This window comes from Triticum aestivum, chromosome 4D (genome assembly GCF_018294505.1).
Source record: "Triticum aestivum cultivar Chinese Spring chromosome 4D, IWGSC CS RefSeq v2.1, whole genome shotgun sequence".
Lineage (NCBI taxonomy): Eukaryota > Viridiplantae > Streptophyta > Magnoliopsida > Poales > Poaceae > Triticum > Triticum aestivum.
The window spans coordinates 39,816,220-39,831,562 of NC_057805.1; the positions used below are offsets into that span (position 1 = coordinate 39,816,220).

The 15,343-nt window shown below is 46.8% G+C and overlaps 1 protein-coding gene across 1 annotated transcript; it reads right to left on the reverse strand.

Moving 5' to 3' along the window:
- Window positions 1-584: 584 nt before the first annotated feature.
- Window positions 585-2,389, reverse strand: LOC123096020 (dehydrin DHN4). The gene is made up of 2 exons (XM_044517599.1): window positions 1,462-2,389; window positions 585-1,371 (listed from the first exon to the last, which is right to left on the reverse strand). Exons 1-2 carry the CDS (start codon window positions 2,302-2,304, stop codon window positions 922-924), a joined length of 1,293 nt encoding a protein of 430 aa, XP_044373534.1. The 5' UTR covers window positions 2,305-2,389; the 3' UTR covers window positions 585-921.
- Window positions 2,390-15,343: the final 12,954 nt, after the last annotated feature.

The window sequence follows — 15,343 nt, forward strand, 5'->3', positions numbered from 1 at the left end:
GATTCCCAACTAAAACAGATAAGGATGTCATGGTAACTAAAAAAGGATTATACTTAAATAAAATCAATAAAAGATTATGACCGGCAAAGAAAATATAACATGGCTAAATTGTATCGTATTTTTTAATATTCATTTTGTAGATTTTAATATTTATTTTGTAGAAGGATGATGCGTTGCGGTATGTTTTCCATAATGAATCATGTGCTGTGAGACACTGTGCTTGCACAACACATATTGCAACTGCTTAAAAAAGAAAAAGTTTGTCTAGGACACATCTAGATGTGAGATAGATGTGAGATAGTTATACTTGCACAACACATATCGCAACTGCTCAAAAAGAAAAAATCTGTCTAGAACACATCTGTGAGAGATAGTTATGTTACATTTAAGCTCATGTCCACTCTGTTTGTGGTCTATTTTTTTCTTTTTTTATTGCTGCATTATATAGAGAGTTTAGAGGTGACATTCTTAAAAAGCTAGATGTGAATTAGACAAACTGAAAAAGAAAATCTTGGACGGGAAGGAAACGGTATTGGTTCTGTAAGCTGCAAGGGTGGATGAATCGAACAGCACCAAATCCTAGATATTTCAAATTCACCATTGATTCCAAGCCAGATCTCCCGATTCGCATCAGAGAAGTAGTTGTAGCTTACAGGTCATGTCACAGTATTTGCGACATCTATCACACCGATGAAAGAGTGCGAACCAACCAGACAAACGTACTTACAAACTAGGCCATTTCACAGTACTGCAACATCTATCACACGGATAAAAAGGATAACATTTTGTAAAAAAAAAAGAAGATAAAAAGGATAACATAAAAAAAACTTAAATACTATCCCTTGATTGTGCACACGGCGATTCCTCGAGTCTTTATTCTTCACTACTCTGTACCCGAGGCCGAGGCAAGCTAGGCTCAGCTCAGTGGTGGCCGCCGGGGAGCTTCTCCTTGATCTTCTCCATCATGCCTTTCTTCTCGTGGGTGCCCTCAGTGGCGCCGTGCGTCCCCGCGGTGCCGGTGGTGCCAGTACCATAGCCGCCGGTGCCAGTGGTACCAGTGGTGCCAGGTCCGTAGCCGCCGGTAGCCGTGGTGTGCGGCTGGGTGTCCTTGTGCCCGCCAGGGAGCTTCTGCTTGATCTTCTCCATGACGCCCTTCTTCTCATGCGTCCCCTCAGTGGCTCCGTAGGCCCCGCCAGTGCCGGTGGTCCCCGTGTACCCTGGCCCACCAGTGCCAGTCGTCCCCGTGTACCCTGGCCCGTAGCCGCCGGCGGCCGTGGTCTGCTCCTTGTTACCGCCGGGGAGCTTCTCTTTGATCTTCTGCTTCATGCCTTTCTTCCTCCTACCGCCCATCCCGTCGTCCTCGGAGGATGACTGCACAATCGACGAGAGAAAACAAGTGAGCACACAAAAGATTGGTAAGATCATAGTACATGTAAGTAAGCAAGGAATCTGCTTATGTACCGAGCTGGAGCTGGAGCTGCCAGAGCGGTGGAGGATGCCACGAGTCTTTTGCTCGGCTACCCCGCCATGAGGGTGTGTGCCAGCGGCGCCGTGGGTTCCAGTGATCCCAGTGCCGGTCGCCCCGTACCCGGCCGTGTGCCCTGTGCCATGAGTACCGGTGGCGTCATACCCGGCGGTGTGGCCTGTGCCATGGGTCCCGGTGATCCCTGTGCCGGTGCCGCCGAGCCCGGCGGTGTGGCCCGTGCCATGGGTCCCGGTCATCCCTGTGCCGGTGCCGCCGAGCCCGGCGGTGTGGCCTGCGCCATGGGTCCCGGTCATCCCTGTGCCTGTGCCGCCGAGCCCGGCGGTGTGGCCTGCGCCATGGGTCCCGGTCATCCCTGTGCCTGTGCCGCCGAGCCCGGCGGTCTGGCCTGTGCCGTGGGTACCGGTGGCGGCATGCCGCGTGCCCAACCCACCGGCGTCGTGAAGCCCAGTGCCGGTGGTGTCGTGCCGAGGGGCAATTCCAGAGCCTCCAAACCCCCCAGCGTCGTGGGTGCCCGTGCCAGTGGCACCGTATCCCACCTGGCGGCCGTGGCCGCCAGTGTCGTGGGTGCCGGTGCCGGCAGACCCGTACCCGCCGTGCACTCCAGTGCCGGTGGATCCCAGCCCAACGCCGTGGCCGGCCGTCACCGGGTTGCCGTACTCGTCGAGGCGGGTGGTGTTGTGGCCGTGCTGCTGGGCCTGGCCCGGGAAGTGCCCCAAGCCTTCGGTCCCGGTGACGCCGTGGCCGGCCGGCACAGGGTTGCCGTACTCGTCGACGCGGGTGGCCGGGTGGCCGTGCTGCTGGCCCTGGAAATGCGCCATCGCTTCACGGACTGCTTGCTCCGGTGAGTGTGTTCTTGGGTGTTGTTCACTGTGGATTAAATTGAGTTGTCAACTGGATGCCGATGGATTGAAGCGATGGCGGTGGTGCTGTTTTTATAGACCGTTTGAGCAGGGTCGTGCTGTCCAACGGGTTGCCACGTCGCGTGGTACGTGTACCTGCATGCAGCGCAACGTGAGGGGCGGGCGTCGGGTGTTGGGCTGGTGGCATGCCTGGGCGACGCGTGTAATGGGAGGCTTGTGATCTGTATGACGCTCGTGCTAGCCGTCGGTGGGCGGCGTGGGTGACGAATCTGCCCCCTTCAGAGTCGTCTGACCAAATCTATGTGATATAGCGAAACGCTTCCGTGCAATAATTTTTACATACGTTTGATATCATGGTAACATTTGATGACGTGGTGTTTTAATAACGTGCAGCAAACATCCTAGTATGTAGTATCTCAAACACATACTTGTGTGCGTGTAATCCCTCTTGTTTTTTTTAAAAAAAATCAGTCTATCATCAAACATCATGAAAGTACAAAGAATACGAGAATTTTTTTTGATTCATGGTTATAGACCACCTAGTGACTACTACAAGCACTAGATCAAGTCAAAGGCGCGCCGCCGTCATCACCCCTCGCTCAGCGGAGTTGGGAAAACCTTTTTTAGTAGACAGTCAGGAAATCGTCGTGCTAAGGCCCCAAAGAATCAGCGCACTAGAACATTAACCTTCGTCGACGAAGAGAAGCGTATATCAGAAAGATCCAACCTATAAACACACGAACGCAGACGAATGAAGACCAAATCTATGTGGACCCACCAAAGACAAACAACGACCAGATCCATGAGATCCACCGGAGACACACCTCCACACTACATTCGATGATGCGAGATGCATCACCCAGACGAAGGCTAGGCGGTGAGAATCTTATTCCATTTTCAGGGAGTTGTCGTCATCTCGCTTTCTTGAGGAGGACACAAACCCTAAACAGACTCGTAAAAACAGCCGAAAATAAAGAATGAGCCGTCCCGTCGGCAAGAGCCGGCATTCACTACGTCTTCATGACCCTAAGACTACAGAAGACAAGGCAGATTAGCGGCGGTTCCGGCGAGAAGCAGAAAATCCCTAAACACGTGGGAGCCTTTCTTTCTTTTTGTAAGCCTTGTTGGTTGTCGCAAATAGTTGAAAAAAAATACCATCTCACATATGAAATGGACACTTATATCAATGGAAAAAAACATGAACGCAATTTTTTCAACGAGCACCCAATAGTTAAATCATACAGTCCATGTGTTTGCAGAAAAACAAGAACAAGGTTGTAACATGTCGAACCAGCATGTACAACATCTCAAAATTCTCAAATCACTGACCTTTCAACACAAATATATGTGAACTGAGCTATGTATGGCTAGATTTCTTGTGATGGAACTAACCCATCAGGGTTCAACACATAGACTAGGCATTGGCGGTCGTATTTTTCTTGATTTATTACAGGCCTTCCGGCGATGTGCGTTCAGTGGGAGGAGATGTTCCTATCAACTACAAAGACATCTGAGCGACTTTATCAATCTCAAGATAATATATAGACTAAGTTTCTCGAAGGCACTGATAGAGTTAAGGTGTTTCAGAGGTGATTGTATGTACTTATGAGCGTATTCATTTGTTGTACTATGTTAGAAAAACACAAATATATTGGGCCTCAAGCTTTGTCACCTCGGGCTTATCAGCGAGATTCCATCCCACCGGAGTCGCACCATCTTCCTCAAGTATGATGGTTAAAAGAACTCATATTTATTTCTTTAATTCTCCATCTTGAGCTCAGTAGCCAGCGAGTGTTGGATAACGTCTTCCAGTACAACGGTTGGACGGAGCAGTAGGCATGGCTCGAAAGGTATGCGCTCTCTCGCCCGCACTTTTTTTTAATACAGTACAGACGCAAACGCTTATATACACGCGCATATACTCACCGTATGAACGCACACATGCATACTTACCTTTATGAACATCTCGAAAGACTGAGCCAGCATATCTCTATTCCTAATGGACGAGTTGGTGAATAGTCTCCACGGTTTATTTTCGCTGATTTTTTTCGTCTCTCCTCCCACCACCCCCTCCCACCCTGGTGAATAGTCTCCGCGGTTTATTTTCGCTGGTTTTTTCGTCTCTCCTCCCACCACCCCCTCCCACCCTGGTTCATCAGTTTATTTTTCTCTTCACTCTTTATTACAACCAGAACTTTCCTAACATATAACAAATCACGTATCTAACTTCCTTAAATTATGCAAATCAATCGATTCCTTTTATTGGTTCAATTTGTCTTAGAAAACAAATAACAGATTTTCAGGAAACAAATAATACATTTTAATCTAACTTTCCTAACTTATCTAAATCAATCAATTTCTCTTATTAGTGAAATTTGTTTTAGGAAACAAATAACAGACACGTCACAACTTTCCTCCCAATAAATAGTTTCTTAACATTTGCAAACTTTCCTAATCAGACACGTCACAAACGGGCAGATACTGATATCACGTTACCAAACAATAAAACCCCATTTGCAGTTCAAAAATCCTAACTTTCCTAAATTTTTACCTTTCCTTGATAACAACCAATATTTCCTATGTTTTCCACCTATTGAAGGAAATCACCCCTCCATCGATATTAGCATTTTTTTGAATGAGATCTCCGGGTTATGATTTTTTTTGCGATTCTTTCCAATTGTGACCTCTTCTTCCACTCCGGCTCCTTCTCGCATAAATACCTCCACCCCAGACCTCCTGCCTCTCCACACCTTCTCTGCCACCTCCTTCTCGTACTCCATTAACGATCCCTCCGCCACATTTGTCCATGGCGGTGTCGAGGGCATGGCGCAGCAGTGTACCAGCGGTAGAGCAGCGCATAGCAGCAGGAAGCAGCACGCAGCAGGCGAGGCGAGCGGCCGACGGTGGAGGGCAGAGATGCGGCCGCCATGGCTGAGGGGGCGGCCGACAGAAGATGGCCACGACTGGAGGCGGCGCGAGGCAGGGGCGCGACAGCGGGGCGAGCGAAGGGATAGGCGGCGGCAGACGGGGCGAGCGCAGCCAGCGAGAGTGTGGCGCGCGGCCAGGGTGTCTGTCGCGCGGGGCACAATGGTGCGGTGGCTGCGGCAAGCGCGACGGCAGCGGTGGGCGCGACCGTCGCGGTGTAGCACGGGCGTGGCATGGAGAGGGAGTGGCCCCGCGGGCGCGAAAGAAGAGCGGCAGGCTCGTGCATGGGCGTGCATAGGAGCGGGCATGTGCCACGGGGTCAATCCGAGGAGCTCGGTGGCTACCCCTGCAATGGCCATGGCGGACAGCGGTTCTCGGCCACGGCGAAATACCTAACGAGAGCAAACGAGAGGGGAAACAGGGGAAAGGCAAGAGGAGGGTGTCAATGGCGCCTTAGGGGAAGACATGGGAGCTCGGGGCGGCATGGATCGAACGGCAATGTCGCGGTGGCCCAAGGTTGAGGAAGACGGCAGCGACGTCGATGCGGGGGTGCTGGACTTGTTCTCGTTGGCGCAGACGAAGTAGCGAAGGCGTTCGGAGCTCCTCGACAAGCTCCTAGCCCGCAGGGAGGGCAGTGGCCGTGTGGACGGGGTCGGTCATGGTGGCCGTGGCGTCTGACTTCGTCCAGATCGACAGGATCGAGCGAGCGAGGAGGAGAAATGGATTTGGGAGGGGCGTCGAGGAGGAGTGAGGCCATGGGGGCAGGGAAGGCAGGGCGTCACCCTTATCCATTCCCCTTCGATGCCAGCGAGGTGGTCGGGCGGGAGCCCGGCTCTGTAGCGACGCAGCTTGGGGAACAGGAGAAGACGACCGCGCGGGGACTGGACCGCTGAGCCGGTTCGGTGGCAAGGCCCGGGGGGCAGGGCGAATCCCCTTTTACATCGTCCTTTTGGTTTTTCAATGTATTCTAATCTGTTTCTCCTTTTTAACACCGTTTCCTATTTATTCTTATCAACTAAATGATCTCTACTCCTAATGTCTCAGTTGGTAGTCTCCGTTTCGGATTTATTTTCGTCCCACCTCCCCTGGTTTTTTTTCGTCCTCCCTCCCACCTCCCAATTTCTTGTAGGTGCATGCTTCTCAAGCTGGAGGACAACATATTAGTCAAGACATTAGGGATCCTCATTGATGTTTTATCTCTCGTCTGCACTTATTTTGTTTGCTCCAATTCTATATATTCTCACGAGTAGATGAGGTGTAAGCATGTGCAATGTAGTTCCTTTTTCTACATATGGTGATTGATTTCTTCTTTGGTAACCCAACTAACGGATGGTAATCAATCTTTAAATACCAAAACCAAACATACAAGGCAACAATCAATTCACGTATCACAATCAGATTCTTCTTTAGTACCCAGCTTAACTCACGGATGGTAATCAATCTCCAAACAAAGAAAACAATCACCGTCGTTTACCTCTCGCCAATGTTACATAAAAATAACGCTGAGAATTTAGATGTATTGTTTGTCATGGAGCTGTGGCTGGCCGATTACATGAAATTAATTCTCTCAGTTGTGGTGGCAAATATAATACACATAATCCATATTGTTATGCACTAGCGCGTGTGCGTGTGAAATAGATGGATTATGGTTCCGTACCCAATAAGATGGATATGTGTGTGTGTGTTAGAGAGAGAGAGAGGGAGAGAGAGAGGGAGAGGGGGAGAGAGAGTGAGGAAGAGGGAGGGAGAGGGTGTGTGTGAGAGAATTTGATGGTAAAAAGGTCGTCAATGTCACTTAATATGTATGAGAATATTAAATGTAATATTAACATAATTGATATTAAACTCTTAAAATTAATGTGGCCCCGTTGCATGAAATTTACGACTCGGTCCAACCTCGTCGTCAACGGAAACGTCTCCTTCCACTGAATGCGCATCGCCAGAAATTCTAAAATAAATTCAAAAATAAATGCAAACATCGGGATTTGAACCCTGATGAACTGGAGATACCACAGTCCCTCTAACCATCCAACCACAAGTTGGTTCGCTCTCGCCCACACCCATGCAGGCTACACTGTTGCATAGGTTGTTGTATGGCACATGAATATACTTACAGGGCATTATTGTGAGGAATAGAAATCCTACAAATAACTTCCCACTTTTGATGTCCCATTCTTCTTGGTAATTAGAGCCACTCCTTCATGCCGCTCCATGACATAACCGACGTCTCCTCCTCTGCCCCACCCGATTCCATCATGCTACCCGCCTCAAACGACGGCCTCGTGATCGTTCTGCCCACCACCACCTATCCCACTGTTGTAGTGTATGCAATGCGATATGGTGGTGAATTACTGAAGTTCGTTTACACACTTTCTTCGTTGATCACGACATCTCGTTGCGTCTCTCCTGCTCTCACAGTTTGCCGCAAACACAACAAGGCGGAATGTGCCATTCAATCCACAAATGAAATTTTACGCATGCTTCTTCTCCAAGCCACCATCCACCTCTATTCTCGTTGAAGCACTCCATACGTCCACATTCATCCTCAATATATGACCTTCCCGTGCCATCGATTATAATATCCTCCTCCCCCGCTACATGTTATATGGCTACCACCCCAACTACGCTTCCATCCGAACCTTTGGTTGGTTCTATTGTCCTAACCTTTATGTTGTTGGAAATATGCCCTAAAGGCACTAGTATTTGTATTATTTATTTTCAAGTTTATAGTTAACATATATATATATATATATTCTATGTTATAACTGCTATGGTTCTTGAATATGTGATTCAGAGGAAAACTCATTAGCACGTGTAGAAGCATAAATGGTAAAACCAGATTCCTAGTCTTGCCTTTAGGACTAGCTCAATTGTTAATTTGATGATTCCGTTCACCTAGTCACGGGTAGTCCTGGCCATGGGCAGCCCGGCCCGGTCGACCCGACCCGACCCGGCCCGAAAAAGCCCGAGCCGGCCCGGCCCGACCTTGTCCACAGGCCGGGCTCGGGCCTAGGTTTTGAGCCCGAAGCCCGGCCAGGCCAGGCCCGGGCCTGTCAATTTTGTCGTTTAAGGAAGAGGCCCGGTCCATGGCCTAAGGCCCGGCGGGCTTTTAGCATGATGGGCCAGGCTCGGGCCCAATTTTTAGGCCCGACAGCCGGGCCGGGCCGGGCTCGGGCCTGGGTTTTTTGCGTCGGGCTTTGGTTGGCCCGGCCCGAAGCCCGGCCCGGCCCGAGGGATGGCCAGGTATAGTCACGGGCATATGCTAGTAACATTTGAGAGCACGATGTTGGTAGAACACTCGTATTGAATTGGCCAAAGATGTTTGTTATACTTAAGAGATTATATCGTCTGTAAGTCTTTAGTTCATAACACAGGAGGTAACATATGTATGATTCCTCGGACCATAGAGTATGGCGTTACACCATACCGGACGTTGCACTTTGGGGTTGTTCCAACATCATCCGTAATAGGGTAATCATACTGGCAACTTATGTGTTCATCAGAAACGTATGACGAGGGACTAGATAGCCCGAGACTGGGATTTGCTCCTCCGATAATGGAGAGATATTCTTAGGACCCTCTCGGTATGATGGCCTCCATCATCCTCTGGCCAGACAAAGTGTGAATTGATCACGGGGATGCTAGAACACGAGAACGAGAAAAGAGAACAAAATCGATAACGAGAAAGACAGGTATAGTGAGCATGTGTTGATATCACAGGGATACCGATATATCTCACCTTTGGTTTTGTAACGAATCATGTGAAGGAAATATGCCCTAGAGGCAATAATAAAGTTGTTATTTACATTTCCTTATATCATGATAAATGTTTATTATTCATGCTAGAATTGTATTAACCGGAAACTTTGTACATGTGTGGATACATAGACAAAACAGAGTGTGCCTAGTATGCCTCTACTTGACTAGCTCGTTAATCAAAGATGGTTAAGTTTCCTAACCATAGACATGTGTTGTCATTTGATGAACGGGATCACATCATTAGATAATGATGTGATGGACAAGACCCATCCATTAGCTTAGCATAATGATTGTTAAGTTTTATTGCTATTTGCTTTCTTCACGACATATACATATTCCTCTGACAATGAGATTATGCAACTCCCGAATACCGGAGGAACACCTTGTGTGCTATCAAACGTCACAACGTAACTGGGTGATTATAAAGATGCTCTACAGATGTCTCCGAAGGTGTTTATTGGGTTGGCATAGATCAAGATTAGGAGTTGTCATTCCGAGTATCGGAGAGGTATCTCTGGGCCCTCTCGGTAATGCACTCACTATGAGCCTTGCAAGCAATGTGACTAATGAGTTAGTTGTGGGATGATGCATTACGGAACGAGTAAAGAGACTTGCCGGTAACGAGATTGAACTAGGTATGAGGATACCGACGATCGAATCTCGGGCAAGTAACATACCGATGACAAAGGGAATGACGTATGTTGTCATGTGGTTTGACCGATAAAGAACTCCGTAGAATATGTAGGAACCAATATGAGCATCCAGGTTCCGCTATTGGTTATTGACCGGAGATGTGTCTCGGTCATGTCTACATAGTTCTCGAACCCGTAGGGTCCGCACGCTTAACGTTCGATGACGATTTGTATTATGAGTTATGTGTTTTGGTGACCGAAGTTTGTTCGGAGTCCCGAAAGAGATCATAGACATGACGAGGAGTCTCGAAATGGTTGAGAGGTAAAGACTCATATATTGGAAGGTAGTATTCGGACATCGGAATGGTTCCGAGTGATTCGGGTATTTTACCGGAGTACCGAGGGGTTACCGGAACCCCCTGGGGAAGTGTTGGGCCTACATGGGCCTAAGGGAGAGAGAGGGAAGCCCGCGGGGGGGGGGGGGGTGGCGCGTGCCTCCCTTCTAGGGAGTCCGAATAGGACAAGGAGGAGGGGGCGCGGCCCCCCTTTCCTCTCCCTCTCCCTCTCCTTCCTTTTCCCTCCGGTAAAAGAAAGGAAAAAGGGGGGGGCGAATCCTACTCCTAGTAGGACTCCCCCTTCCCATGGCGCGCGCCCCTGGCCAGCCTCCTCCTCCTCCTCTCCTTTATATACGGGAGCGGGGGGCACCCCAAAGGCACATCAATTGTTCTCTTAGTCGTGTATGGTGCCCCCCTCCACAGTTTACTCCTCCGGTCATAGCGTTGTAGTGCTTAGGTGAAGCCCTACGCGGATCACATCACCATCATCGTCACCACGCCGTCGTGCTAACGGAACTCTCCCTCGATCCTCTGCTGGATCAAGATTTCGAGGGACGTCATTGAGCTGAACGTGTGCTGAACACGGAGGTGCCGTACGTTCGGTACTAGGATCGGTTGGATCATGAAGACATTCGACTGCATCAACCGCGTTAACCTAACGCTTCCGCTTTCGGTCTACGAGGGTATGTGGACACACTCTCCCCGTCTCGTTGCTATGCATCTCCTAGATAAATCTTGCGTGATTGTAGGAATTTTTTTGAAATTGCATGCTACGTTCCCCAACAGTGGCATCCGAGCCAGGTCTATGTGTAGATGCTATGCACGAGTAGAACACAAAACGTTGTGGGCGATAATAGTCATACTGCTTACCACCAACGTCTTACTTTGATTCGGCGGTATTGTTGGATGAAGTGGCCCAGACCAACATTACATGACCACGTTCATGAGACCGGTTCTACCGACGTGCTTTGCACACAGGTGGCTGGCGGGTGTCTGTTTCTCCAACTTTAGTTGAATCAAGTTTGACTATGGCCGGTCCTTGTTGAAGGTTAAAACAATACACTTGACGAAAAATCGTTATGGTTTTGATGCGTAGCTAAGAATGGTTCTTGCTTGAAGCCTGTAGCAGCCACGTAAAAATTGCAACAACAAAGTAGAGGATGTCTAACTTGTTTTTGCAGGGCATGTTTTGATGTGATATAAGTTATTATATGAGATGATCATGTTTTGTAAAAGTTATCGGCAACTGGCAGGAGCCTTATGGTTGTCACTTTATTGTATGAAATGCAATCGCCATGTAATTGCTTTACTTTATCACTAAGCGGTAGCGATAGTCGTGGAAGCAATACTTGGCGAGACGACAACGACGCTACAATGGAGATCAAGGTGTCAAGCCGGTGACGATGGAGATCATGACGGTGCTTTGGAGATGGAGATCAAAGGCACAAGATGATGATGGCCATATCATGTCACATATTTTGATTTCATGTTATGTTTATCTTTTATGCATCTTATTTTGCTTAGTACGGCGGTAGCATTATAAGATGACCCCTCACTAAATTTCAAGGTATAAGTGTTCTACCTGAGTATGCACCGTTGCTACAGTTCGTCGTGCCGAGACACCACGTGATGATCGGGTGTGATAAGCTCTACGTTCACATACAACGGGTGCAAGCCAGTTTTGCACGTGTAGAATACTCGGGTTAAACTTGACGGGCCTAGCATATGCAGATATGGCCTCGGAACACTGAGATCGAAAGATCGAACGTGAATCATAAAGTAGATATGATCAACATACATATGTTCACCATTGAAAACTACTCCATCTCATGTGATGATCGGACATGGTTTAGTTGATATGGATCAAGTGATCATTTAGATGACTAGAGGGATGTTTATCTAAGTGGGAGTTCTTAAGTAATATGATTAATTGAACTTTAATTTATCATGAACTTAGTCCTGATAGTTTTTGCATATCTATGTTGTTGTAGATCAATGGCCCATGCTATCGTTCCCTTGAATTTTAATGCGTTCCTAGAGAAAGCTAAGTTGAAAGATGATGGTAGCAACTACAAGGACTGGGTCCATAACTTGAGGATTATCCTCATTGCTGCGCAGAAGAATTACGTCCTGGAAGCACTGTTAGGTGCAAGGCCCGCAGCAGGAGCAACTCCGGACGTTATGAACGTCTGACAGACTAAAGCTGATGACTACTCGATAGTTCAGTGTGCCATGCTTTACGACTTAGAATCGGGACTTCAAAGACGTTTTGAACGTCATGGAGCATATGAGATGTTCCAAGAGTTGAAGTTAACATTTTAAGCAAATGCCCGAGTTGAGAGATATGAAGTCTCCAACAAGTTCTATAGCTGTAAGATGGAGAAAAATAGTTCTGTCAGTGAACACATACTCAGAATGTCTGGGTACCATAACCACTTGACTCAGTTGGGAGTTAATCTTCCTGTTGATAGTGTCATTGACAGAGTTATTCAATCACTGCCACCAAGCTATAAAGGCTTCGTGATGAACTATAATATGCAAGGGATGGAAAAAAACAATTCCCAAGCTCTTCGCGATGCTAAAGGCTGTGAAGGTAGAAATCAAGAAGGAGCATTAAGTGTTGATGGTTAACAAGACCACTAGTTCAAGAAAAAGGGCAAAGGGAAGAAGGGGAACTTCAATAAGAATAGCAAGAAAGTTGCTACTCCCGGGAAGAAGCCCAAGTCTGGACCTAAGCCTAAAACTGAGTGCTTCTACTGCAAAGGGACTGGTCACTGGAAGCGGAACTGCCCCAAGTATTTGGCGGATAAGAAGGATGGCAAAGTGAAAGGTATATTTGATATACATGTTATTGATGTGTACCTTACTAATGCTCGTAGTAGCGCCTGGGTATTTGATACTGGTTCTGTTGCTCATATTTGCAACTCGAAACATGGGCTACGGATTAAACGAAGATTGGCTAAGGACGAGGTGACGATGCACGTCGGAAATGGTTCCAAGGTCGATGTGATCGCCGTTGGCACGCTACCTCTACATCTACCTTTGGGATTAGTTTTAGACCTGAATAATTGTTATTTGGTGCCAGCGATGAGCATGAACATTATATCTGGATCTTTTTTGACGCGAGACGGTTATACATTTAAATCAGAGAATAATGGTTGTTCTATTTATATGAGTAATATCTTTTATGGTCATGCACCCTTGATGAGTGGTCTATTTTTGTTGAATCTCAATTGTAGCGATACACATATTTATAATATTGAAGCCAAAAGATGCAAAGTTAAAAATGATAGTGCAACTTATTTGTGGCACTGCCGATTAGGTCATATTGGTGTAAAGCGCATGAAGAAACTCCATGCTGATGGGCTTTTGGAATCACTTGATTATGAATCACATGATGCTTGCAAACCATGCCTCATGGGGAATATGACTAAGACTCCATTCTCCGGAACAATGGAGCGAGCCACTGACTTATTGGAAATAATACATGCTGATGTATGCGGTCCGATGAGTGTTGAGGCTCGCGGCGGGTATCGTTATTTTCTGTCAGTCATAGATGATTTGAGCAGATATGGGTATATCTACTTAATGAAACATAAGTCTAAAACATTTGAAAAGTTCAAAGAATTTCAGAGTGAAGTGGAAAATCATCGTAACAAGAAAATAAAGTTTCTACGATCTGATCATGGAGGAGAATATTTGAGTTATGAGTTTGGTCTTCACTTGAAACAATGTGGAATAGTTTCGCAACTCACGCCACCCGGAACACCACAGCGTAATGGTGTGTCCGAACGTCATAATTGTACTTTATTAGATATGGTGCGATCTATGATGTCTCTTACCGATTTACCGCTATCGTTTTGGGGCTATGCTTTAGAGATGGCTGCATTCACATTAAATAGGGCACCATCTAAATCCATTGAGACGACACCATATGAACTGTGGTTTGGCAAGAAACCTAAGCTATCGTTTCTTAAAATTTGGGGCTGCGATGCTTATGTGAAAAAGCTTCAACCTGATAAGCTTGAACCCAAATCGGAGAAATGTGCCTTCATAAGATACCCAAAGAAAACTGTTGGGTACAGCTTCTATCACAGATCCGAAGGCAAGATATTCGTTGCTAAGAATGGATCCTTTCTAGAGAAGGAGTTTCTCTCGAAAGAAGTGAGTGGGAGGAAAGTAGAACTTGATGAGGTAATTGTACCTTCTCACGAATTGGAAAGTAGTTCATCACAGAAATCAGTTCCAGTGATTCCTACACCAATTAGTGAGGAAGCTAATGATGATGATCATGAAGCTTCAGATCAAGTTACTACCAAACCTCGTAGGTCAACCGGAGTACGGTCCACACCCGAATGGTACGGTAATCCTCTTCTGGAAGTCATGTTACTAGACCATGACGAACCTACGAACTATGAGGAAGCAATGATGAGCCCAGATTCCGCGAAATGGCTTGAGGCCATGAAATCTGAGATGGGATCCATGTATGAGAACAAAGTGTGGACTTTGGTTGACTAGCCCGATGATCGGCAAGCCATAGAGAATAAATGGATCTTCAAGAAGAAGACTAACGCTGACGGTAACGTTACTATCTACAAAGCTCGACTTGTTGCGAAAGGTTTTCGACAAGTTCAAGGGGTTGACTACGATGAGACCTTCTCACCTGTAGCGATGCTTAAGTCTGTCTGAATCATGTTAGCAATTGCCACATTTTATGATTATAAAATTTGGCAAATGGATGTCAAAACTGCATTCCTTAATGGGTTTTTTAAAGAAGAGTTGTATATGATGCAACCAGAAGGTTTTGTCGATCCAAAAGGTGCTAACAAAGTGTGCAAGCTCCAGCGATCCATTTATGGACTGGTGCAAGCATCTCGGAGTTGGAATATACACTTTGATAGTGTGATCAAAGCGTATGGTTTTATACAGACTTTTGGAGAAGCCTGTATTTACAAGAAAGTGAGTTGGAGCTCTGTAGCATTTCTAATATTATATGTGGATGACATATTATTGATTGGAAATAATACATAATTTCTAGATAGCATAAAAGGATACTTGAATAAGGATTTTTCAATGAAAGACCTCGGTGAAGCTGCTTATATATTAGGCATCAAGATCTATAGAGATAGATCAAGACGCTTAATTGGATTTTCACAAAGCACATACCTTGATAAAGTTTTGAAGAAGTTCAAAATGGATCAGTCAAAGAAAGGGTTCTTGCCTGTGTTACAAGGTGTGAATTTGAGTCAAACTCAATGCCCAACCACTGCAGAAGATAGAGAGAAAATGAAAGCCATTCCCTATGCCTCAGCCATAGGTTCTATCGTGTATGCAATGTTGTGTACC

What these genes read in the sequence shown, in the direction of transcription:
- LOC123096020 (XM_044517599.1), bottom strand. Translation starts at nt 2,304, where the DNA reads ATGGCGCATTTCCAGGGCCAGCAGCACGGCCACCCGGCCACCCGCGTC. An exon ending in GCAGCTCCAGCTCCAGCTCG is followed by an intron (nt 1,372 to 1,461) that starts GTACATAAGCAG and finishes TCGATTGTGCAG; the next exon opens with TCATCCTCCGAGGACGACGG.